Consider the following 27,410-nt stretch of genomic DNA (forward strand, 5'->3'; position numbering starts at 1 on the left):
ATGTGCTATTAGCACCAAGTAAATTATTAGACTATTATGACAGCCACCCCATCTGTAATATTCAAACCATACACCACAAAATCTAATTGTTAAAGATGATGAATTGAGACTGCTGTGCAGCAGAAAAGTCCCCTTTGGCTTCTGTCTTTCTAGTAGGGGTTTAACTTATGATGACTGAAGACAAACCTGCAGTTTGTTTAGTCTATGGCCATAACAAATGTCTGCTACACACACAGTGCTCTATCTCACCATGCCCCGTCTGGAATGCACCCTGTCTGGGTCATCATTACAGCCTCTGAGTTATTGCTTTGAGGGATGCGATGTTTTGCAGCATGGTCGTGCGGCCTGGCCAAGCTGCAATAAGCTCGGTGTGTTTGTGTGTGTGTGCATGTGTGTGTGTGCATGTGTTGGAGCGGATCACTGGGGAGCTCCAGAGCAGAAAGGGCCAAGCAGATGGCAGAGTCCCAGAGACAGGGCCTGATCAGGGAGAAGAGGGGCTCCAGTTCCACCAGGGGAGAATCCCACAGCTTTTACCAAAGACATTTAGCCACCTGCTCCAGCCATGTGACACAGAGAAGGAGAGGGAGCTGCATCATAGAGATAACACCACCCATTTCAAACGCATGCCTTGCAGGGAAGCAGGCTGTGTGATGTAGAGCGTAAGCTGGTGTGGCATGCATGTGATGCTGCCACATGCTTAAATAAAGCATGAATCTGTTGTGTATCATTCTGGGTTATGAAGACTTAGGGCAGTGATGTGGAGTCGACTCCTAAAGAGTTGATTCTTTCAGAGTTGAAGATGTGTCTGAAGTAGGAGTTGACAGTGCCCCTGAAATTAACATTTGATTTACTAAGGATGTTGCTTATCATGCTCACTGCACATGAGGCTCAAGGTCTAAAATAAATAGTGAACTAGGAGCTGTGAACAAGTTTAGTATAAAAGATAAAAGAGAAAATCAAAGTTTAATGACAAAGAGATAGCTGTGTTAATAAATTCTTTACACAGGAGTGTAATTCTGAAAAAAATAACATGGACTATATAGCTCAGGCTTTCACCTGCCCACTGTTCCTGCTGACATTAGTAAATAAAGTCTCTCAACACATCTTTGAGACCCTACAGCAAATGTATGCCTGGCTTTAAAAGCAGGGGAAAACACACATAAAACCAGCTGCTGCAAGGTAATCAAATGCTAGTAAATCAAGTAAAATATGTAATCAGTCGTAATTCTCATCCCTAATGACTGTTGATTCTCAGCACAGTGGAATGATATGCATTTATCATATGCAGTGTTTTTATTTATATTTTAATGGAAAACACCCAAAAAAGCCAGAGTTGACTCCAAAAAAACCCAGAGCTATGCATCAGTAGTTTAGGGGAGTGACCTGCATAAATCCCCCACAGAGTACAGCTTCCCTGTTTTGGTGCACAATTTCCTCTGTTCTACAGTTGAGCTCTAGAGAGGAGAGTGAGGAACACAGCATGTCGCCCCAGGGCCCCAGGACACAAGGGAGTGAGGGGAGCGACTACACATGAAGGGGAGCTGCAGGCTAAACTAGCTAACAAAGACAGAAGGAGAGACAGAGAGAGATTGACAAAGAGAGACTGAAAAAGTATGAGAGAGAGAGAGAGAGAGAGAGAGAGTGAGAGAGAGGGAGAGAGAGAGAGAGAGGGGAAGTATGTGTGTGAAAATGAACAAGATCAGAGGAGACAGGAGCACTTTCCACATAAATGCATATGAACACTCCGGCACTGCTGTGACTGCTTAGCCTGCAGGAAATTCAGCAGACGAATCAGAGAAACTCGCCCTCTCATCTTCCCTCTCTCTCCCTCTCTCTCTCTCTCTCTCTCTCTCTCCCTGTCCTCATCCTTCCATCTCCTTAGCAGAAAATTCTCAGCAGCAGAGAAACTTCAATGATATTGCGTCTAAGCATGAGTACAGCTCAGTTAACACTCAACTCATGCTAGGCACTCTTATCATCAGTGCTAAGTGATATGAGCCTCTTGTGATAAGGACACCTTTGGACAAATTGCCTGGTTGAATATGAGGATCTCTCTGGAGGAGTCATACAGAGCATATCACTTTGGTTCCTGTACAGACAGCCCATAATGCCTTAATGCCTTGCTCAGCATGGTAGATGATGATTAAAGCAAATAGAAGCTGACAGACTGTCTCTGGTCTCTTTCTTACCTTTCTCTACACAAATATGACAATGTCCTATGAATAGAAAGGCAGCGTTAACAATAACTTTCACAGATTGGTCAAACCGATCTCTCTCATTTCCCCATTCATCAGGTGTTACTAAATGAACGTGTTCAACTGGTTCACTTTTCCTTCTCTTTGTGCCATGTTGCTGAGCTGTCAGGCAGCAGGATGGTGGTTTGATCCAGGCGGGGAGGACTCCTTCCCCTTCGCATTCTACTCTTTCTGCATTGTTTGAGAGAAATGCAGTGGAAGGGAAAGGCTTGTTTTAAGAGATCATAATTTGAATTCACAGAAAAACCATGAAGCTAGATTCCAGTGAGAATTTACAAAGATCCAAAGCCCATGGAAATTAGTGTTCTCTGTACTCTGTGTAGAAGAAAATCTGAATACCGAAAAAACCAACACAGGTAAGTTGTGAGGCCATCTACACCACAAAATACACACATAAGTAAAATAAAACAAAACAAACAAAACACTGAAACAATATCAATGTTGCTGTGGAAAGCACCTGGCATCCCAGTTCCTTAACCACAAAAGAAGTCAGTCCCATGAGTTGCCTTGTAACTCAATGCTCACTACTGGGATTCCCCAGCTAACATGGCTAACCATACAATAAACCTGTCCTTTGCTTTCCTATAGAACGTTACATAAAGGTGCTTTCAAATAAGACTAAGATTTGCAATTTTTCAAGCTGCTACTTCAGCTATTCCTTCTTCTCTTTCCAAAGCATAACGGGCATACAGCCCATGCTGGCTAGCTTACTCTAGGGTCAAGTGAAGCTCAGTAGTGTCAGGGACAGTACAGAGAAGACAGGGAGTATGGCTATGAAAGAGCTGAGAAATGTTGGCCTGCTCCTTTCATACCAGATTAAAGAGCAGTTGCCTTCATTCAGTCAGTTTGCTAACTGCTGCAGGCTGGATCTTTCTCTGAGTGGGCATCCTGCCATGACCAAAACTACAGTCTCCCCAAGATCTGTTCATACTTGTCACTCAAGTAGACATGTCTGACAATGTGGTTTCTTTTGCTCTGTGAATACATAATTGGGTTTATTACTGAACTGGCCTATTTATTTAAGAGGCAAATACATGCTGTGTAATAGTTCTGCTAAATGACAAGAGAGAAAGAAAAAGAATTAAAGGATAAGTTTACCAATTTTGATAACTATGCCTAAATTATCAAACTGCACTGAGCAGATAAACATTCTCAAATATACTTGCTTATGTGGTTTCCAATACTGTGTGATATTGTTGCCTATAAAAATGTATAACTTTATGGACAAAATTCAGGTATCAAGATGACTGCAACTAACATACTGAAAAAGACTCTAAACAAGACAGTTCTCAGATTTCACACCATTATCTATTCACTCAGACAGATTTCACTATTGCAAAATATTGAGTCAAGAGGGACAAAAAGCTGGACATTGAATAAGAGAGGAAGGAAGACTTTGAGACAAAGAGTAAGTTTACTCTTTAAGTTTATATATAGAATAAGTCCAAACCCAACAGAAGACAGAATAATAGAAGAGTAAATAGATGGACTTCATGGACTCACTGGATGGTGACTGATTTCTCTGCTCAGTGCAGGGGTAAGAAGAAGTGGAGGTGACCCCAGCTTCAACAGACTGGGTGTGGTCATGCCTGGAAACCTCCCTTGCTGTTCTGTTTGGTTGTCCAGCCTCCTCCTCCTTTCTGCTCCCAGCCAGTACCTCCACACTGGAACTCTGCAATGGATAACACACACCAACATAAAGTCACATTTTGTGCTGTTAAAATACATCTTCAAAAACAGATGCTTGTCAGTGTTGAGAAAAACTATAATGGTGACCTTACAAGCAATCTAGGTCCTTAAATAAAGGAGCAATGAAACAATCAACAAAGCTTGCTCCAGCATGCCAATCTAGTTGTATATAATGCATAATAAAAATATTCAAAGGACTCCACATGTGTATCTTAATTGTCATGCAGCATGTTAATGACAGTGTGATGAAACATCTCTCCCCCAGTGGGGTCCCTAGTGGGCCACTGACTGACTACACGCTTCCATTAACATCTGAGGCGCCTTGTCTTCTCTGCCGCCATTTTTAGCAGCTGTCTTGGCTTTGATTACTGGTGGAGAGAAGAAGAACGCAAAAGGGTATCCAGCACTTGATATGAAAGCCTCATGCTTTTGCAAAAGTGGCAGGGCCTCAAAGCATGACAGCTAGCTTTTGGATGCAGCAGCATTCTTCAGAAAAGTGAAAGAGATAGAAATAGAGGGAGAGAGAGACAGAGAGTGGGAGAGAGGGGGCTCACAGGCACTGAGTACCAGCCAGTGGACGAGCGCTGAAGGAAGAGACATGGGATGACCATGAAAAAAGGAGGCAAAAAAGAAGAAAAATAACAGGAGGAACTGTCAAGGAGAAGTGTGGAGTGGAGAGGTGGGGGAGCGGACTTAAAAGCAGTCGTGATGGCTCCCGCCATTGACGAGTGGCAGAGAGACAGGCAGCGGATATGCCGTGCGATCTCACGACAAAAGAAAAGCCCCGGGCTGATGAAATAAACATGACTCCCTGCAGGAGACAGAGAGACACAGAACTGTGGGGCCCACGAGTGAGACCAAACTCCTGTGCCTTTCTTTTAAAAACACAGGCTTTTCTGACGCACAGGTGCCTAAAAATAAATGTGCACCATCCATAATTACTCCTCTTGAGAAGTGAGGCGTTTTTACTGGGCCATGTAGACAGATTGAGTAGGACAGGATGGGTAGATACCAAATCCTGAGTGACTTCTTTGGTGTCTGAGTTGCTTAGCAGCATGTTCTCCATTTACTTACCTACCAGCACAGAACAGAATGTTATTAAAGGCTGTATGCAAAGTTTTGGATATGGCTTACCCTGTCATAAACGCATCTCATCATAAAGATTAAATAAACTGTGCTGTTCTGTTTCTGATGAGAGGTATAATCCACTGTCTTCCTGTTTTGTGTTATCTCACCTGAGACAGCCTACAATCCACACTGCATATTGATTGTTCTGGTGTTGTCTTCTTTGCTAGAATCACTTTCTCACACCTATTTCCTTTGGTTATGCATAACCAAAAGGTATTCACATTCTCCAAATGCCAGTCTTCACTGAGTCTTAGAAGTGAGCAACAGCAGGTAAAACTGTATAATACAGTAGCGCTGTGTTTATAGACTTGAAGGTCAGCAGCAGTGCTTTCAACTTCAGTACAGATGGACCCCATGCACTGATGTGGGAGAATTTCACACACTGACCTCTAGCCTGCAGGCGCTGAGATACCACTTCGGCTCTGTATTCCTCATACAACCTCCACACAATGCCTCAGGCAATACTGTGACTGCATTATATGCAGGGCTCGGCCTCTCCATATAAATAACTGCAGGTAAACACTCCTGTTTGTGAGTACCAGGGGAATCCTCCTCCTACGCACATGCTTCCGACAGCGTGAAAGCTAGCCTTGCGGTCAGAGACTTCTCCTAGGCCATTCATTGTGAGTGAGAGCATTTGAGAAGCTCAATCGCCTTTACACCTCTCCCCCAGCGACTTCACGACTTAAAAGAAGAAGGTGATACCATTTGCAGTGGAGTTGTCTGTGACTTGCTAGATACAAGGTTGTGATAACAGAAACTAGATCAAAGTGTTACCTAATAGAAGATGAAGACTTTATTCTCTTTTCAGAGAACTAATTTTACTGTGCTGACAGCAGCTGCGTAGAGCAAGAAGTATTTGAGATCTCCTAGCTCTCTCTGGGTTTACTTGAAGAGATGGATCAGGAGGGGGGAAAAGAGGGAAAAGACCTGAAGGAAAATGTAGGTAGGAGCCTGGAGGAGCATCTGAGCCTCAAACCTTACATTACTGACTCACTTAACAAGACCATATGGGCTTAAGCTTATGCTCTTCAGTTAATAACTCCAATGATCCCCAATGTAATATAGTGCAGTTTAGAATTCTACTGCTTCATACGAGGTAAAGCACAAATTTATTTAAACTATCATAAAGTTGATACAGTGTCTTTCACACCCCAAAGCAGATGGCTGAGGAAAATAAGGCTAACAACCAGAACATGTGCATCACATCACAAGGCAGATAGCCAAGAATTCATTAAATATACTTCTACATGTCTAGGGTAGTGAAGATATCTATAATTAGCAATATTAAGCATTAAGCAATCATATGCATTGCTACTAGTAAGGCCATTAAGGTTATGTTAAGGAAAACTGTATTTAGTTTCCATGTAGCTTTCCATTTAACTTTTATATGAAATATATATAACTTTTTTGAAGGGTTAAAACTTTGATGTAAGTCATGATGGAGAGACCAAATATAAGCTTTAGATGAACAACTTTAATGCTAGCATTGCACACAAACATTGTAAGCTCAGCAGCCATTAATGTTATACACTAAAGCTTACACTATATACAATACTGCACTGATGCAAGTGGACATATTGGAAAAGGATTTGATGTGTAGGACAGGCTGTTTGCAGCAGTTAAAAGCTGATGAGTGGTAAATATGCTAAATATGCCAGGACAGGAGGCTAATCACTGCCAGTGCAGGGCCCACTGACCCACCCATCCAGCCCCCTGAGCCTAATTAGTTCTGAATTTCCTGTGGGGGAGGAACACAAAGTAGCTTCCCTGCTAGCACTAATGAGAGGAGAAGAGCTCGACCAAGGTCATGTCCCTAACCGCTTACTATTGCTCTGTGCCTGCTCTGACCCCCACACATTCACTTTCATGACTGCAGCTTGTGTCAATACACGCTCGTGCCATTCAGACTCCACCATGCACCTGCTTAATTAAACTCACGAGAGGCAACAGAAGCCATGCATATATTATAGTCCATTAGTAAGAGGCAGAAAAGGCTAGAGGCAAGATGATAAACACTGCTGAGGCCTCAAAACGGCAAAGTAATGTACAAGGTCAAGAATGAGACAGAAAAGAGTGACAAGTGGATCAATGAAAACAAGGCGAAGCAAGGGGAAGGTCAAAATTTCAACATCTTATGAGTCATATGAGCATAAAAAGAGGAGTGCTGGTGGGCATCTTTCTATCAGAGCCTGCAATATACACTTCTGAAAAGGCTTGCCCTTACTGACACCAAGCAGGAAGGAAAGGAAACTGTATTTCAAATCATTCCAAAAGATATCAAAAGAAAAGATTGGGACCTGGTACATCTGCAACAAGGTTTTATTGCTCTGGGTCTATGGGAGATCCCAGAACTTGCTGTTTCAAGCTTTAAATTCACATTCCTATATTAAGGACATAATCTAAGCTCCCAGCTGTACGATGAAATCTCAGACCATAAGGTGCTCCTGCAAGAGATATGGAGAACAAAGATTTTAGCTGGAATCAGTCATGTGGAACATTAAGTTGGGAGCTAGGAGCAGCATGTGGTGGGGAAGCCTTACAGTGTTTTATGAGGAAAACCACAAAGCGAGCTAAAGAATAGGCTCTGTTTCAAAACAGTAAGTTAAAGGCCTCCGGGACCTTTTTCCACACTACTGCAGTGGGACCAATCACTGTCATTTGGGATGAGCCAGAGCATTAAGTAAAATCTGTCTATGACATGACCCTTTAAACAAGAATGTTGTTTTTCCCCTGACAATAAAGAGCAAGATTTAATCTTCCCATATATACAATCACACTATGACCTCAAATCACTAGAAAGTGGTTTTCAAAGCAGTTTAATTGATTTACTGAGTACTTTATTGATAAAGTGGAATCAATACATCGACAAAGGATTTGACCTCGCTTTGTCAAGTGTTATAACAAGATCAATGCCTTTGGCTCTCAGGTAGAAAATCACTAGCAATACACAAGAGTGGTACTAAGAACTGAAGAATCTGGCTGAAATTATATGGTTTAAACAGTGAATATTAAACTTGGTTTGTAGAATTAATTTTTTGAAAATAGTGATACAAAGCCAAATCCAAGATTAAAAATTTTCAAATAAGAACAAAGCAATAGCAATTGAATATTTTAAAATATATTTAAAAACTAGAGCATTCAATTAGCTATGTTCAGGCTTGGATTTATGCAGTAAACTGCTCCATCTTTATCATGAATGCTAATGTAACTTGCTACACAGCAAACTAAGGCCTACACAGCTAACAATGACAAACAGAAACAGAATACACCATGGTCCTAAACCAAAGCTTATAACCAGACAAATAAATTAGTCACAAAATCTATGTATGTTTGCAAAGTTAGCACTAGTTAGTTAGCTATCTTATTAGCTCACTTGAGCTGAGCTAACTGATGGATGTTCCAAATGAAAAGTCAACTGCTTGCTGTGCACATATGTCAAATACAAGGCCTGCCACACAATCCTATACTGACCACAAAGGTATTTTATTTTCTATTAATATTAGCCTTTTTCACAACATGCTGCACTACAGTCATCAGCATGCACTGCAACGTTATGTGCTCCGACTTTCGTACACCAGTCTGTGGGACAGCGGTTACACCACTTCTACCCAATTCTGTGTAAATCCACACCAGTCATATCACCAAAATGCATTTCATCTGCAGTTCAATCAATATGAACACAATGTCAGCTCAGCAGCTCAGAAAGTCTTAATGAGCTTGTAACAAAGAAAGGATGCCAGGTGTCTAGTTTAAGCAAATAGGTAGGTTTGAAAAACAGAGCTCCTGGGGATACTTAAACTTTCAATATGTGAAGTGTCCATGTAATATTTCAAGGTCTACTCTAACAATTTTTATCTCTGGCCCACAGATTAGATTTATTTTTAATATGGCCCTTTTACTGATTGTGTTTGACACCCCTGATCTAATGCTTTCTACCTCTCTGTGTTCAATCATAGCTCATAACCTTGATTAGTTAAAAAATCAAAGATGTGCTTAAGGTAACATGAAACTGCTACTGTTAAAATCAGTGATAAAGCTAATATACACAGGCCTACAGATTTCAAACTTCAACTGCAAGGTTAAAACCGAAGTAAAACAAAGTTAAAGTTAAAGCTTTTCTTTTGTTGAAAAACTTCTGAGAAAGAAAGTGAGAGAGGAGGGGAGGAGAAAGACAGAAACACACACACACACACACACACACACACACACACACACACACACACACACACACACACACACACACACACACACACACACACACTCCAGGCTGACCACTCGAGCAATACTGACATGCTCTGACGTCTCTCTTTTGCTTAGGCATTGCTGTAAGGAGCCATCGCTTCTTTATCTCTCCTCCAATACGTTCGCTCCATCTCTCCTGTTGTTTTCCAATTCTCTGCCCCACTGGCTGCTCTGTCCTCCTTTACTACCACACTCACAGCCTTTAAATTTGAGCCCAGTCCTAGTATAGGGTTTTATTGGGCCTAAAACTGTTCTATATGAATCTCTGTAGTTCTACTACAAAATCTGTTAACAGGGACACACAGGGCACTAACACAGTCAATTCAGGCCTAAGGTACTGTCCACTACTCAGGCTATTACTTCCTGCTGTTCTGTTTAATGAGAGCCTAGTGATGGCAGATTTCCACAAGATGTGACTGGGAATGTAAACATAACTATAACAATACAGTAAGGATAAGTGAAAAGGCCAGTGCTTGGGCAACGTAAAAGGTCTTTGGAAAAATCAGACAGCAAATTACATCATTTATATATTTATATTTAATGCAATTGGCAGACATTATTTTACAGAGCAACTTATAATTTAATCATGTTACAGAAGCAAATGTAGCATTAAGAGCCTTGCCCAAGAATTCTTACTGAAGAGGTGCTTGCGTGGGCTAATGCACCATGCTACTGTGTATGGTAAGAGACAGAAAAGTTTTGCTTTTGATGAAATAAAGTGAGAAATGAGATAAATGGCTCCAGAGCAAAACTGAAGAAGTTAACCTCATCTACATGTTTTGATTTAATTGTGCACAGGTATTTAGTTGTAAACAGCCCACAAAGACATCACCAATTTTAGAACTTTCAACAACAGAACAAAGGCTGTGTCGCCACCTTTTCGCTGTGCAAAAACTGTGAGCAAATAGTTAAAACAGTTTAAGAACAACATTTCTCAACACACAACTGCAAGGAATTTCAATGTCTACAGTCTATAATATTATTTAAAGATTATTTAAGGGAGATTATTATTATTATTTAAAGGGAGATTTTAATTTTTTCAAACTATAACACTTGGTGTCCTTTGTTCCCACATGATTACTGAATGCTGTTCAAAAGAAAGGTGATGTAACACAGTGATAAACATGTCCCTGTCCCCACCCTCCTTGGAACATGTTGCAGGCATCAAACTTAGAATAAGCATATATATATATATACATTGTGTGTAAATTTCATGAAGACTGAACCAAGGAAATGGCCCAAAATGGCTTATTCCAATTGACTTACATTAAAAGTAAAGTATGTTACAAGGTTTGCTCTGACAGCAGTAAGATGCAGTATATACCTACACTTGACACATTAAATATCTTGTCTTTGTACTGTTTTCCATTGGATCCAGATAAAAAGAATTTGCAAATTATTGCTGTCTGGTTTTATTTTCTGGTTTTATTTTTCCAACTGTTCTAACCTTTTTGGAATTGGGTTCATATGACGAACGTTCCTCTAACTTTAAAGACAGTAACTACATTTGAAAATGTGTTTATGACCTTTTGCTTCAATCAAACTAAATAAATATGAGTAAACCATTAAAATAAAGGGACACAGTGCACATGTAGTTAGCGCTTCCCCTATTTTACTGCTCCTTTCCCCTCACAAAGAGTTGTGGTTCTTAACGCCTTGCTGCGTGAGACCCTGAGGGAGCTAGAACAGGAAAAGGGTAAGTGCTATCGATTTGCACTTCCTGCCTCGCTGGGCAGTCACAGCAGGGTGAGCTGCCTGCCTTACCGTCTGCCTCCCAGCATGGCACTGACCCCAACTGACCACTGACACTGTGTGTGTGTGTGTGTGTGTGTGTGTGTGTGTGTATGTGTGTGTGTGTGTGTGTGTGTGTGTAGGAAGTGTTGAGGAGCCATGTTGATGTGATAAAAGGAAATGAGGGGAGTGCTTGTCTTTATAACAGTTAGATCTTATCTTAACACACAGATGGCATCTCAACATGTGTGTTTATGCGTATGTGTGTACAAGAGCTGAAATTCGTAAGTGTTTGCCCAACTGTTTCCTCAAACAGTTCCAGTTTGTTGACATAAAAGGGTGTACATGATGATAATCTGATGATTTGTTCTGTATGAAATGACCGTTGAAGGTTTCCTTGGTAATCTCACGCTGCATTTTCAAACCAAGGGCAGCTATTAGTGCATCTCTCTCCAAGTTAACCTCACCTTAGGCTTATCATTCAGTAAGAAGTATGAATTATTCAGTAACAATTATAAAACTATGTAGTATAATGTTTGTTTCTGTAAGCTATTGTAGCTTTAGCTGTCATCTAAAAAAAATTTAAAAGCACTTCTACAATTGTCACCTCAAATTTGTAGAATTTTACCACTCTGAACCAGTAAAAATATATCATAAAAAATGTTTTACTAAGGTGGTGTATGAAATAGTATAGAAACATTGTTAAAGTTCCAAATGTGCTGTTCATTCCCCACTCCATACATCACTGCTTTCTGTATCTCCATTTTTGTCATTTTTCAGTTTTTGACATTATTTGAAAATGCCTGTTGCACTTTATATTGTGTGTAAATTAAAAGTCTGGTTCCACTGACTTACATTAAAAGTAAAGTATGTTTTTTCCTTCTCCTGTAAAGGTATCATTTTGAAGATACAAGGTTTTGTTCCAACAACAGCGATATGGACAAACAACCCATTTTTGAATGTATCCATCTATTTAGCCTCCAGCACGCTAGCTCTCCCTATTCAGGTTGAAGTTATAAAGAGTGTTTCATCCTGGACTGCTTTTTGGATGAGGTACAATACAGGACAGCCATTCAGAACAGAGATCATTTACATAAATCAGTCTTGAAGACAGTAACAAAAACACCCTGGGTAATTATACCAGATAAAAAGATGTTGGAAGCTGGGCATGTAAATATGAACTGTTACACAAACACCAGAAGTGTGCCGCAGAAAAAAAAAATCACAAAATATGCTGACTGCATGTGCAAACTGCATATCTAAATTATATCATAATTGGTTTTAACTGCATCAAGGTGTTAAGTAATGTCAAACAGACTTGATTGTGTAGTTTCTGATACTATATGATATTATGTATAAAAATGCACAAAAGCATGTATATAATATAGACTTAAGTTTGCTAGTACTGCTAGTACAGTTGCTAGTACTGTTTTTAGCTTTGCAATGTACTTTTGTCCATTTTTGTGAATCACTGTGTCAGAAACCAGAGAAGAAAATGTATTTGAGATTACTAGACTTAAAGTGGTATAGTTGTTAGCAACATTAGCCTCATAGCTTCAATACAAAACTAAAAAGAAGATTAGCAAACTAGAAGCAAACTAGATTTTTGGCCAAACCATTAGTTTAAGGGGTTAACCAGGAGTTTTCACTTCCACTGTGTCCCACTTACTACAATGACAAACCTGACACAGTCTTCATAAAGACCCCTTCTAATCCCCCTCGGACCTGACAGAAGCTTTGCCCTCCTGACGTCTCTGCTGAATCTCCACAGCATTGACTTTTGTGAAGCTCAGTCTAATGGCTGCTCCTTCGGAGGCTCATTAGGAGCCCATGCACAGGGGCTTTCTGTAATGGCTGTGTCGCTTCCAATAAAATCCCTGCGAGGCGAAGGCAGAGGCATAGAGCAATGCGCCACGTATCACACACACCGCTCCGCTATTAGGCAGGGCACGAGGGTAATTGAGATATTATGCAAAACAATCACAACAGACCCCTCCGATTAATGAAGGCTAACGGAAGAAGCGGAGGACAGGGGAGATGCACACAAACACATAAAAAGACATTCTGGAAGAGGATGAGAGGCACGGACACTGACTCACCCACTATTTTCTGTGCAGCTATGCATTGTTAGTATGTAGCAGAATACTTACATCTTTGCACTTGTCATTGTCATATCCCACCTAATTGATCTATTATTGTAAATAATTTGTGATAGCAATATTTTGTGCTTTGTGTCTGTGTACTGTATTTCGTCTTTGGAGCTTGAATCAGCACTTTTATTTGTTTACTGTTTGCATCCAGCATCCATTTATGTCAGCACCAATTTCAGTTCAGTATGTTTGGCCAATCAAGTAACTTTGATTAAATGTTAATGATTACAGCCCATCACATCACACCATTGAGGCATAACGCTCACAGACAAACATTGTTATGGCCTGTTTGACCAGAAGGAAAGCAATGAAATAATATGAGAACTTGGTAGTCTGACAAGGAGACTTGAATCATTCATTGTTTAAACTGTATTCAGTTCATCTTCTCAGGAAAAAAACAAAAACTTCAACTCAAGAAATGATAACATTCCAATCAGTTTAAGAGGTTAAAACCTACTTTAAAATAAGTGATCAGTGCAACAGCCTCAACAATGTTTTCTCTCCCGCAAGAAAGATAAGCAGGCCTGGAGAGGTCAACTGTAAGGTATCCTTGTCTGCATTTTCACACCATCTTGATTTCTCATTTTTTGGAAGACTGCACATGCCCTCTGCTGGGTAAAAGCAGTGTTGCAGGTACCTGTCTTCTCTTTACAACAGATAAGATCACTTCTCTTAGTGTGCACTGCTGAGAAAACCACACAATGTTATTTACCATCTCCCAGTCATTACACTACGTTCTTCACTAATATTGGAGCAGCTGGGCACTGAGAGAAGGACAGAATGAGCACTGTGTTTGACCCCCTTAAATAAGAAACAAAGAGAAACAATAAGAACTAAATAGAAAAGAAGCAGGAAGTTAACATGGTTTTCAGTTTAATGTCAGCAGTGACATTTTCCTAATCTTAGCCCAGGCATGGTGGAAGGATGCAGTGCATGGACCGTGGATGGGGTAGTGTAATCTCACTGACATTCTGTGAGGGGCATCTGTATGCTTAAGGCCTGTACATCCCTTCTCACTGGCATTTAAAATTACAGCAGCAACAATAACAACTAAAAAAAGACACTTGTGTGTGGGGGAGGGGGGTGTTGGTGATGTTCTTGGCTCAGCAATCACCGTTCCACTGCAGGATCACAAACGAGTGGAGGAACGAGGGAGAGGAGGAGAGCGAGAGCTGCTTTAGAGGAAACTAAGAACAAACGGACAGCTAACTACACCCTCCCCTCCCACCGCCTTCTCCCCAATCCAGCAGACATGAAAGGCTCCTTTCAAAACAGGCAGTGGACGCCTTCGCCAGACAGTAGCAATTACTCAATTTAAAGAGCTGTAGAACTGTGTAATTTCACCAAACCAAGGAGAGAGAGAGAGAGAGAGAGAGAGAGAGAGAGATTGATTAGTAATTGATGAAAGCAAAAGGCATGAAGGAGATGTAAAATGATGGAGGGTAAAAGGTGGGGAAATTAAGGAAATTCACTCAAATAAAAAAACTCTTCTGAAAAAATGACCAGTATAGAAAACACAACCAGACACATTCACTTTCACACTGTGTATCACAGACAGCTCACCCAAACTACAGAAAGACAGACAGAGAGACAGACAGTGAGACAGAGAGAAAGAGAGAGAGAGAGAGAGAGAGAGAGAGAGAGAGAGAGAGCGAGAGAGAGAGAGAGAGAGACTATATGAGAGAGAAAGTGAGACAGAGAAAGTGAACAAGTGAGACGGTAGAAATATGCAGAGAGAGGGCGAGAGAGGGAACATTAGCTATCACATGGAAGAAACCAAATCAGGTATTGGATAATAACTATAATTAATATTTTTGCTTCTTGTATTGATTTTATTTGTATTAATTCTAATATTAATATAGTTAATTTGTATAAAAAGTATTTTTTTTCTAAGCAAATAAACACCGATCAGATATCTAGCCAATCAATGTTCTCAGAATTTGGCACTTATGTGTATATTGTCATTGTTGGAACAAAACCTTGCATCTCTATTTGGTCATTTTGTTTTTTTTAACATAATTTAAAGGCAGATTTTTACAGATTTTGAAAATGCCCATTGTCCTTTAAATTCTATAAAAAATCTGATAAATAGGCCAATAGAAAAATACATTTTTGCCTTTCTTCTATAGTTTGAAGATACAAGTTTGTGTCATTACAGTGATAATATACAGTTAAACACAAGTTTAAACACCCGGAAAAATGACATGTTTTGTTGATTTTCTAAATGAATTTGTGATTACACAATATGTTAAATGTAGCAAATAAACAATAATTGTGCCTTTAAATGCACAGAGGTTTGTCCTCTGAGATGGTGTGTACTTATTTTCATTGTGTACATCAATAAAACATGTAATTTATATATACAATATTGTGCAGCGGGTTTAGGCGTCTAAGCAAATTTTTAAACAATGTACCTCAGCAGTGAGTTTATCACAATATACATTAGAATAAAGTCATATTCATAATTCAAATGAACATTAAAATAATAAAAGGCAACAAGAATTTCTTGGGTCCATATTTTCCCTTGACACCTTCACAGCCACCACAGAGACTTGTTAATATCAACAATTACATCAGTAGTGAGTTTATGGACGTTATTGTGTTTGTTTAACCATTTTCAAATGTCTCCTCGAGGAAGCCCAGTATTATATGTAGTTAAAAAGCAACTCCTGGTTTTACCAATCAGTGCTTCAATAAATTGTGCTCATGATGTAATTGTTGCTATATATATATATATATATATATATATAGAGAGAGAGAGAGAGAGAGAGAGAGAGAAAGAGAGTGGGTATGTGTTATCACTGTTACAAAGCTAAACTGTCAGTGCAAATATAGTGGTGAAAAAGCATAGAGTCAGCACTTCACTGGCACACACACTCACCAGTGAAGTATTGTAAATCGTAGCATGGTTTCCTGCAGGTGGTAAACTGCTGGAGTGCAAAAGGAATGTTTGACTTTGTGTTGTTTCAGTGAGCAGCACAGTCCGACCTACCAGAGGTCAACCAGAGCCACGCAGTCACATCTGAACAAGTGCGTATCTGCAGCAACCAGCAACCGCAATCGATACTCCTGACCCAGCAGTCCTCAGTCACACACCAGCTCTATGTTCTTACACCACTGCAGGTCACCACACAGTGAAGAGCCAAGAAAGGAAAATAGAACAAGAGGACACACAAAGGCCAACAGCTTTAGAGCATCTTTTGAGGCCTATATAAGGCAGGTAACACTCATCCACACAGGTCACTTTCTTTATTCACAGCATTGTGCGCACAAAGAGTTAGCGTCATGTCCTTGAAAACCTTTCTCTGAATCTGTCTTTCATGTTCTCTCTCTTTCTTTCTACCAAACTCCAACTCAAATCCATCACTTCCTCATTCTCAAGGTCAGAAGGTTAAAAGAAGCAAGGTTAGGAAAAGAAAAATAACATGCATCAGACAAATATCACTCACTGGTAATGATATGAAATGGACATGCTAAATACACCATGTTCTCATAAAGCATTAATTCCAAGCTGCATTCATTTAGAGAGATCATAAGAGAGAGCCACAGCCATTAGACATTCATAAAAGGAAATGTAATGCAGAAAGCCTCTCAGCACGCATAAAGATGCACTGCTCACACACACACACACACACACACACACACACACACACAGGATGACAATGGTTGCAGCCTGACCCACACTGACAGACCAGCCTCAAATGGACATGTCCCCTCTAATATTCAAACTGCAGGCCCCCCTCTCTCCCTTGCTGCTCTGACACATGTAATAAGGCAGCGGAGACCAGAGGGCAGAGGCAGACAGAGACTGAAATAGACACTGTGATATTTCAGAGCAAGGAACAGAGAGATAATAATTTATTCAGTTCTTCTGTGCAGTGAGAGCTTGCGTGTGTGGGGGGTGGAATGCTAGTGTAGTACAGCATGCTAGTGTAGTGTAGAATGGTAATCTGTAGAATGCTAGTATCAAATGCTTGTGTCATGTAACTGATGATATAGAATGGTAATTTAGTGTTGAAAGCTAGCAAAGAATGTTAATGTAGGATAGGACACTAGTGTAGAATTGAATGCAAGAATGCGATTGAAATGTAGCTGAGAATGCAAATGTAGAATGGTCATGTAGTGTAGAAAGCAAGTGTTGAATGGTAATGCAAATGCAGCAATGTTATTATAGTGTACAGTGTTAGTGCAGTGTAAAATTCTGATGTACAACACTGCGGTCAGTGCAGAATGCTACTGTCGTATGGTGTAGATTGCTAGTATAAAAGAATGCAAAGTATCTTAGGGTTTCAGTCACTTGATTTTTCTGTTAGGGCCACCATATTTGCGCAGAATTTCTGGCTTCGTTGCTCCGCATGAACGTAACTAGAGGTGAAAGTTAGCTAAAATTACTCACCTTACTTTGGACGAGACAAAATGGTACCTCGAATTCGATAAAATAGGCTGCAATTTTTCTATAGTTTCCCCTGAAGAGCATAAAAAAGACATGAGGGGACTTCAACTAATTAACACAGATGTGAACAGTGCTAGCCTTTAGTTAGCGCTATTGTTAACAGCCAAGAGATAAACAGTTGTCCCCCTTATGGAGCTGCAAACAGTATAACTTTACTTCTCTGTATCTGGAGATTTATATGACGTTTGAATGGAGAAACATAAGTGTTAAATATAAGACTGAATGTCGTAGGTCTGAAAACTATGTCGTGTTTCGACAGACGTAACTTCGTAAGTTTGCTAGTGCAGTCAGTGCAGAGTTCTCCATCTCTAGTCCTGTGACCCCTGCACTGCTTAATTATGGTTTCCCTGTTTAAAATACCTGATATTATTAGCTAATTAATCTCTACTCAAGCTGAAAGACATGTTCTCAAAATGGTGGCAACTATAAAGCGTGATGTCACATGAAACCCGAGAATAATGTAGTGTATCATGGTAGTGTACTGGAAAATGCTAGTGTAATTTAACATGCTAGCAGAGTGTAGAATTATGAAGGATAATAGTGTAGTGTAGAATGAGTGCAGTATTGAGTACAGGAGCTGGTGAGATCAAATGTGATATATAGGGTAGAGAAGCTGGATTATAATGAGTAATGCATGTGGTATTTGATAGAGATGCTAGGTTAGGATGATGAAGGGTGTTGTATTGTAAAGAAGAGAGAGGGTGTGAAATTGGGCAGAAAGGCTGGGTTATGATGAGTGGAGGGTGTGGTATTGGGTATAAAGGGTAGGTTATGGTGGGTGGACGGTGTAGTATTGGTAGAGAAAGTGGCTAATGATGGGTGGAGGGTATGGTACTGTGTAGAAGGGCTGGCTTTTGATAGATGGAGGGTGTGGTATTTGGTATAGGTAGAGAGGCTGGTTATAAAGTGTGGAAGGTGTGGTATTGAGTAGAGAGGGTTATGATAGGCAATGGATGAGCAATTGGGTAGAGATGCTGGGTTATGATGGGTGGAAGGCATGGTATTGAGTAGAGAGAATGAATTATAATGAGTGAAGACCATGATGAAGGGCAGAACCTGGGTTATGATGGGTTGTGTTTTGTCAGGGACAGAAAGGTGTCTATACAAAGGGCATAATGCCCAAGCATGTAGAAAGCTCAACAGAGCTTATAGCACTGGAGGTCAGGGGTTAACGAATGCCCTATTCGTTACGAAGTAACGAATGCCCTATTCCCTGACATGAGGGTTGCATATGTACTGTATGTGTGTATGACCAAATGATTGCCTGAAAGAGAGATACACAGAATGTACGAAAATGTGTGTGTATGATTTGAGCTTGGGGCAGTACTATTCACAGTGGACTCTAGCGTTGTGCTTGTCTTGGCTGATAAACAGCTCCTGCAGGAACCTCGCACGGGGTGTAGTCAATAAAGACTGTCTACCCATTCTGCTCTCCTTCAACATTCCTCATCCCTCTCTCTCTCTCTCTCTCACCCTCCCACCCCCTCCTCCCTTAGCAGCTCAGGAGTGAACTGAGTCCTAGGGAGACAGTAAGCCAGTAGAGGCCTCTGCATGCTTCCTGAGTTATTGATCAAACCAGTTAGGCAGTGCAACCAGTTAGGCTGTGGAGAGAAGGGGGAGGGAGGAGAAGAGGGGGTCATGTTTCTAAAAGCGTGTGCACGTATGAGTGCATGTGTTCTGGTGCCAGTATCTCTCAGCCTAGCCCAAAAATAATTAATTAATGCGATTTTTGCTTTGGTTTTGTAAACCAGCATATTATAATGGAAATAGAACAAGTGCTATGAGACTGAAGTGGAGAATATCAGTATATACTGCATGTTGAGACTGTGTGAACAGTGAATTCATAGATAGAAGTCTGTTATCAGGGGACCATAAATAATTAGACAATGGGCTTTCCAGTTGTTTCATGGCCATCTGTTTGTTGTCACAACATCAGATAATGCAGAAGAAAATTATTAAGAGTTCATTCTAGATGTGGTCCTAGCAATTGTTTTTTCCCAGTTTTGTCCCAAATTTAGTCATTGTCAGTTGCCACCTGATTGCTAGGTCTCCCCTATCATGCAATACTGCCAGGCTGGGAGGGTGAGGGCTACCATGTGTTTCTACCAAGACTTATATCTGCTTATATAAAAAAATCTATGTGTTGGCAAAGCATATTTCATAGAAATGCACTGATAAGGGAACTGGGGGATCATGTCAATATCTGATATTTTTCATGTACATATCTGCTGATGGTGACATCATCAGCAACACATAAACATGTATAAAATGTAGAAACTGGGACAAGATCTACCTAGACTGCATTTGTAACCAGGTTTTTATTTGGTCACAAATGCAATTAAATCAATAAAATGCTGATTTTTAGCACAGTGTCCCAGCATTGCCTAAACATGCTGTTTATCCACGTCAATAAATATGTCATCAAATATTGAAATATTTATATAATTTAAATATCTGTCCAGTGCCATTATTTGTATTTTAAGCCAATGTGAGCCAATACTAATGAAAACCTGTTATCATTGTGCATCCTTAATACTTCACATACAGCCATCCTTTGCTACTACGTGTGTGTGTGTGTGTGTGTGTGTGTGTGTGTGTGTGTGTGTGTGTGTGTGTGTGTGTGTTAAACATCATATAACCATGGTTAATCCTTGGCCTGTTCTCAGTATAGTGCTCTCATTAGATCTGGGATGAAGCTGAAGGGAGCAGTAAGTGGCATTTTACACACACACACACACACACACACACACACACACACACACTCACACACATACACGCACACACATACAGAATGTGGAGCGGTGGGAGGCCTTGACAAAGGGGTGCAGTGTTTTAGAGAAGGGTCATGTGGAAACAGAGGCGTCTGCCCCCCTGTGTCACTTCCTCTTTATCCTCCCTGCACAGGAAGAGAGAAAGAGAGAGAGAGAACAAGGGAGAAAAACAATGGAGAGAAGGGAAGAGCACCGCCAGAGGCTCCGACATAGCTTCATCAGCCCTGTCAGAGGCTACCACACTAACTGCCTTAAGACTTCTCGCTCTAGGTCTCCCTGCCTCACCATACTTTTATGGTGATACTTCTTGTTTTAATAGACAAGTCTATCACAGTAAGCATATTTTCAGTTATGTTTGCTATTATTCCATTAACAAACACACTCACTGGCTTATGAAGCCCATCAATTTAATGGCATTCTATATACAGCTGTCTGCTGTGACTGTCACATTCCCTCCTCATCTCTTGTTTATGTTGCGTATCAGTGTTGTGTTTGTGTGCACTGGATTCTGTAGGTAATTCTCTGAGAGCATTCTCTCACTCTGCAGTGTTCTCTCTGTCACATGGCTCAAAGTGTTAGGCATGGAGTTATTCTTGCTTTGGCTAGAAAGCAGACAGAGGGGACAGACCTTCCCTTTCACACAGTCTCTCTCTCTCCCCTCTGTAAGCTGCTTGGTAACCATGGCCATACATGCTGCATATGTTCTGTGTGAGATAAGAACCAAACAGTCCCCTGTGAGCGAGGCCTCAGGCAAGGCCACCACACACACACACACACACACACACACACACTGCTGACCATCTGTTGGCAGTCACGCTGTGTGAAAACACTCACAGCCAAACAATAGGGAGCACTGACAGGCCAAGATTTGTAGCAGCCTTACGTGCTCTAACAATGTGTGTGTGATTGTGTGTGTGTGTGTGTGTGTGTGTGTGTGTGTGTGTGTGTGTGTGTGTGTGTGTGTATTTTGCCTCCATATGTACAGTACTGTGCAAAAGTCACCACCATTCCATTTATTAATCTCGAACCAAGATTAATAAACTACAAGTTTTTCATTCAACAAAAAGCAGAAAACATACATTTAACAAAAACATTACACAGAAGCCTCAGCAACTAAATATTAGATCATATTTTCAGTATGTAATATATCCACCCTTTGCCTTTTTTACATTTTCCAATTTATTTCAACAACTTGCAGTTTTTCTCTGCAGGCAAATTTATCCACACATCTAAAGTTCTTAGAAGTTGGTTACATTTTCATGGTCCAAGTCATCTCAAACACATTCACTGATGTCAAGGTCCGGGCTCAGGGGTGGTCAGTCCATTGTTCTGAGAACAACAGAAGTTTGTACCTTTGATTTGCAATTTTCCTTCCTTTTGTCTGTTTCATTGTATCAGTAAAGTCTTCTTGACAGCTACACATCCTTCCAGACTCATAGTGCTGATGGACAGAAACATCTGTGGATTTATGTTTATCTGCCAGTGACAGTTTTAGTGATCCACGTGTCTTGTGCAGTTGTTCAGAGTCTCATACATGTCTAACTGTTTGAACTCCAGTTTTAGAAAGTAATGCTTTATTACTCATTTTCTTTGGACTCCACCTTTATTATGTAAGTGAAATATATAAAAACTCAGAAATATCCTCCTCAGAACTAAAAACATTGGTTTTACTTTTCCACAGTATTGCATTTGGCTGCATGTCTTTATGCATCAGTTCAGAGCAGTTACTGTAGCACAGCACTATTAACTGTTGATGGTAAGCCACAGTGTTAAAACAGTCCCACACATCCTGACCTGTATGTGTGTCGTTCTCTCGGAGTTCAACCTGCACAACTGTTTGTGTGTGCTCTTTTTGCTGGCGGGTTTGAATTCTGTGTATGAAAGCAGCTACATTATCTTTGACCATGCACAGCTTTCATCTCCACAGGCACATACCACCTACTGAGAGACAGCAAGAGAGAGAGAGAGAGAGAGAGAGAGAGAGAGAAAGAGAGAGAGAGAGAAAAAGAGAGAGAGACAGAAAGAGGTGTGTATGTGTAAGAACAGGTGTATGCACACTTGGGGGAGGTTCCCCTTGAATGGAGTGTCCCAGCAGCACCTGTCAGTGAAGTGTGTGAGTGCGTGTATGTGTGTGTGTTACTTCAACAGAAGCACCCTTTTCAACATTATGGATCAATATTACGAGAGAGAGAGAGAGAAAGTGAATGAGAGAGAAAGAGCAGAAAGACAGTAGAAGAAGAGACAGAGAGACAGAGAGTGAGAGAGAATAAAGACATGGGCACTAGAAAGACAGACAGAGAGAGAGAGAGAGAGAGAGAGAGAGAGGGGAAAGAAGAGAATGAGGGAGACGAAACAGGAATGAGGAGTGAGCTACAGAGAAAACAGAAAAAGGAAGAGTGAGTGAGAGAGAGAGATAAAGAGAGAGAGGAAAGTACAAAAAGACAGACTGCCAGAGAGAAAAAGCGAGGGGAGGACAGAATTATAGGAGAGAGAGAGAGAAAGAGAGTAGACAGAAAGAATAGAAAGAGGGAGGGTGTGAGAGTGAAAAAGACAGTAGAAAAAGAAAGTGAGAGACAATAAAGACAGAGAGAGTAGCAGAATGAGCCATTGTAAGAGATACAGGAGGAGAATAAGATGGTATAAAAGGGAAAGAGGGTGTGTGAGAGAGTAGAAAAAGGGAGAGAGAGAGTGAGAGAGAATAGAAAGTAAGAAATGTGAGTGAGAAATGATGGGAGGGGAGAGAAAAAGCAGAAGATGTGAGATATCAAGATTGAGAGAGAGAGAGAGAGAGAGAGAGAGAGAGAGAGAGAGAGAATTCTCCGAATATTTTAGAGAAAAGAATGGCTACACTGGCCGCTGTGGATGGACTGTCGTCAGGCAGGAATGTTTTCCTCTTTTTTGTCACTGAGGCTTCAGGGGGCTTTCATTAGTGGGCAGTTACAACTACACACATACACACACTTCTGCATCTCTGCTGCTCCTCCTGGAGCACAGCCACAGCAACAGTAAACTCCACAAAGATAGAACAAACAGTCTCTATGTCTGCCAAGAAGAGCACGGACACACACACACACACACACACATATATATATATATATATATATATATATATATATATATATATATATATATATACAGAAAGAGCAGCTTTTTAATGACAGGTCTAGTTTGAGTTTTTATTCCAGGCCACCTTCATTACTGGTATAGGAGGTTTAGCAGCACATGACACTGACTGGAAGGCCTTGTGTGTGTGAGGAGTGTGTGGTTTAGCTGCAGACTAAGAGGTGACATAAGTCTCAGCTAAATATGCAACACCTCAGCTTCTAAAAACACACAGACACACACCTACTACAGATGAAAACTACCTCTCCCACTCATGCATGGACTGATGCACTCACCCATTACTTATAGACAGAAATACCTTTCTGAAAGTCTGTCATTTGGCCTGTAGAGAGAAACAGCCTGAAAAGGTGCCAGTTTTAATCAGCTGGTGATGGGACAATATGAGCGCAACACTACCCCCTGCTGCTCAAATGTCTTCTCTATTAAAAGTGGATTAGGCCTTTTACATGCAAAGCACTTATGGAAAGATAAACCCCATAAAACTAAGAAAACAACCCATACATGAAATATAGCCCATGCATAAAATGATGTCTAAATGATGTAAATGCAATGATAGTGGTAGATAGTGAGGGCAAATGTTTTAAAGTTTTAAAACTTTTGTCTTCAAAGAGGAATTGCACTGTGCTTTCTGTGGTTTGAAATGCTGCATTGTAGAGAAACATACCGAACTGGATTTCTTTACACTGGTGGTGAAAAGAAGCAGGGATTGTGATGCCTACAACAAAAATATAGCCATTTTGTTAATAATGGTCAAATAAATCTGCTTTCTTTGGGAGGTATTTTTCTTTACAACACCCCGTCTGTACCTCTCCAACATTATTATAGAATTAGAAAATACTTTTTATGTCAAAATCCTATCTCACAACTGTCAGAAAACAAGGTATCAGGCATCAGGCAGTGTATTTAAAACCATTTCTGATTACACATTTACATTTACAGCATTTAGCAGACGCTCTTATCCAGAGCGACTTACAAGAAGTGCTTTGTCTATCTAGAGAAAGTATATCTATCTCAGCGGTCATAGGACGGAAGGCTTGTAAAGTTATTATTTGAAGTTAAATTAACTTAACATTTCAAGTTAAGCCAGTTATTTATTTTTTAAATTTAAAAGCTGCATTTTTTATATACATTCTGGATGTTTGATTCCCATCACCACCACTGTTAGCAATTCTGACTTGATAGGTTCCTCTAGAATGGAACATTGCATGTCAAACCACTCAGTGCTTTGTTTAACAGATTAATTATGCAGAAACTCATGAAAAATGAGTGTCATTCCCCTTTAAAGGAGTGGTTCAGCAAAAAAAATAATTTACACCGGTTTCTTTCTTATCATAAATCTAATCAATCATACAAGACATGAAGGGTTAGGATGTTCATGCTATCCAAAAAAATTTGGGTGACACAGACTTCAACTGATTAGCTACATTTGCCTCACAGCGTCAGCATAAACCTAAAAAAAGCAAACTTCAGACACCAAACATGTCCTGGCCAACTGACTACATTTGGAGTCAGGGGCAAACAGTGTAAATCAGGTGTTTTGGTGAACCCCTCCTTTACCATTTGCATTTAATAGCACATAGCATTGATGTCTATAATGACATCTTTGGGTCAGTTCCCTGGACAGAGATAGATTTTTTTCTTTTCAATGGAAAATCTCCATTCATAATCTTGTGTAGTACAGGACTAGGCATTGACCTGTCCAGGATAACAGGCATTTTAACACTACCTATCAAAATTTGCATATACTGCTGATTTTTAAAATGTACCTGTGTATACAACTCCATTCATTTCTTGTTTATAATGTAATTTTACATACACATATATACAATGCAACTATTACACATACCAACAATACTAATACTGTTCACTCCTAATTTTAGAGTGATTTTCTGTATATTTGATCTTCTGGTTCTGATTCCAAATATACAAACAAACAAATACCCTGACTCTTGCACTATGAGAAAACACTCAACCTTATTCACACATGCTCATGTGCACACTGTGGGCCAGTGGCATATGAGTGTAAAAACTGGTCCCTCATAAGCAGCAGATTGCCTGAGGCTAGACAGAGTGTCAGAACGCACCTCACTTCCTCCAACACCTCCTCCACACATTACCATACTAACCATATGCTCTGTGATCTCATCAATGTGTGTGTGTGTGTGTGTGTGTGTGTGTGTGTGTGTGTTTGTGAAAATGTGGTGGATATGTGTGTGTGTGTGTTTTGTTTGACAGGCTGCGTGCATTTGTTTTTCGAGTGGTTCTTTGGCAAGGTCCATCGTAGTCCATCTTCATCACGTCGCCGAGCTAACAGCGTGCGATTTGATGAGCGTCCAGCGCTAACTTCTTCCTGTGAGCCTGTATCCTAGCAACACGGCCGGAGCCCAAGGAGCAGCTGGTGCAGAGGGAGGCGTCAGGTGTGATATGATCGATTTATGAGTGCGTGTGTCCAAAGCTCATACTGGCACGAGAGCTGTAAGATCAGCACACACAGCCGCACGCACAGAGCCGCCCTCTCTTAGCAGTCAGTGTTTCAATGATTTAGTAGCCTCAGTGTTTTCACTCACTGTGCCAAACTGTTTCTGTTTAATACTAATTTTCTGTTTAATATTAATTCATTTAATTCAAAAATGAATTGGCAGTGATTTGTTTTTAAAAGGCTCTGCAAGGATTGTATTGCATGGTTTGATCATTTAAATGGAGTTGTTCACTATGGTGGTGATGGGAAATAGAAACGATGCTAATGTTATTTTATTTATTTATTTCTTTAGTAGCAAGCAAGTAGTAGTAAATAATAAATATTCCAAAATGATATTTTTACCTCATTTAAACAAAAAGTGAAAAAACAAACAAACAAGAAAAGAAACAATCTGAAAAGAAAAACTACTTTACCTATAGGAGAATCTACTGGTGTAATATTGTGTAACCTCAATTGCTGTCGGCACAGTATATATAGGTTACTTGGAGGATATTGCACCAAATATCTTTGCATAATCGCACGGTGTTACAGGCAGATACTACCCCATAGGTGAAATGAACATTACAATTAAAAAACTGATCAAACAGTATGATATTATTACAGAACCAGTGTTCTAAAAAGAGAGATTTATGCTCATATAAGTCATCCTTATTGTTCCAAAGAAAGTAACTATGTACTGAAAAATGATGTCCATGCTAAGAAAGCCTGGTGATGAAATGCAGACATTTTAACAGATGTAATTGCAAATCAGAAAAAAATCAGACCACTTAGTCTAGATAAAACGTGAAGAGGTACAGTATTGCAGATGAAGCAAGTGGTGTAAAAACCAGTTTATTTGAAAGCTATTATTCAGTGCAGAAAAATCCAAAAAGTTAAGCCCACCCAATGCTAACTTTAGCGGTGCGCTCTTATGCTACTTGTTTACATTGTATGAATCTTGAGAGTATGAGAATGAGTATGACACACACACACACACACACACACACACACACATTTTCTAAACCGCTTATCCTTCTGGGTCACAGGGGGTAAACAAACAGAGATCATGCAAACTCCACACAGAAAGGACCCTGGCTCGAGAATCAAACCCCGGCTCTCCTTGCTGTGGGGTGACAGCGCTATCCACTGCGCCACCATGCCACGCCAAAGTAAACCATTAATTTAAAATCAATACTTTGTTTTCTCAAATGTATCAATATTTTCTTACAGCCCTAATGGTTACACAGAACGGTGCACTGTAAAAGAAATACTGTTTTAACTTTACAAAGTTTGTAAATGGGGTGCTTTAAAATTTTGGGTTAATTGAATTCTGTTCAAGAGTATAAAATGTATATTTTGTTCACTTAGTATTTTCTACATTATATTTACTATTATCTATATTTACAA

General features: G+C 40.2%; 1 protein-coding gene across 2 annotated transcripts in view; it reads right to left on the minus strand.

The window, feature by feature from the left end:
• gse1 (Gse1 coiled-coil protein) overlaps nt 1–27,410 on the minus strand; it is a 290,232-nt gene that overhangs the window by 200,016 nt on the left and 62,806 nt on the right. For both annotated transcript variants that reach the window (XM_017709438.2, XM_017709354.2), the window contains exon 2: nt 3,759–3,927. In XM_017709438.2, coding sequence (XP_017564927.2) covers nt 3,759–3,927 — 169 coding nt within the window. The remainder of the gene's footprint in view (nt 1–3,758; nt 3,928–27,410) is intronic.

This window comes from Pygocentrus nattereri, chromosome 7 (genome assembly GCF_015220715.1).
Source record: "Pygocentrus nattereri isolate fPygNat1 chromosome 7, fPygNat1.pri, whole genome shotgun sequence".
Taxonomy (NCBI): domain Eukaryota; kingdom Metazoa; phylum Chordata; class Actinopteri; order Characiformes; family Serrasalmidae; genus Pygocentrus; species Pygocentrus nattereri.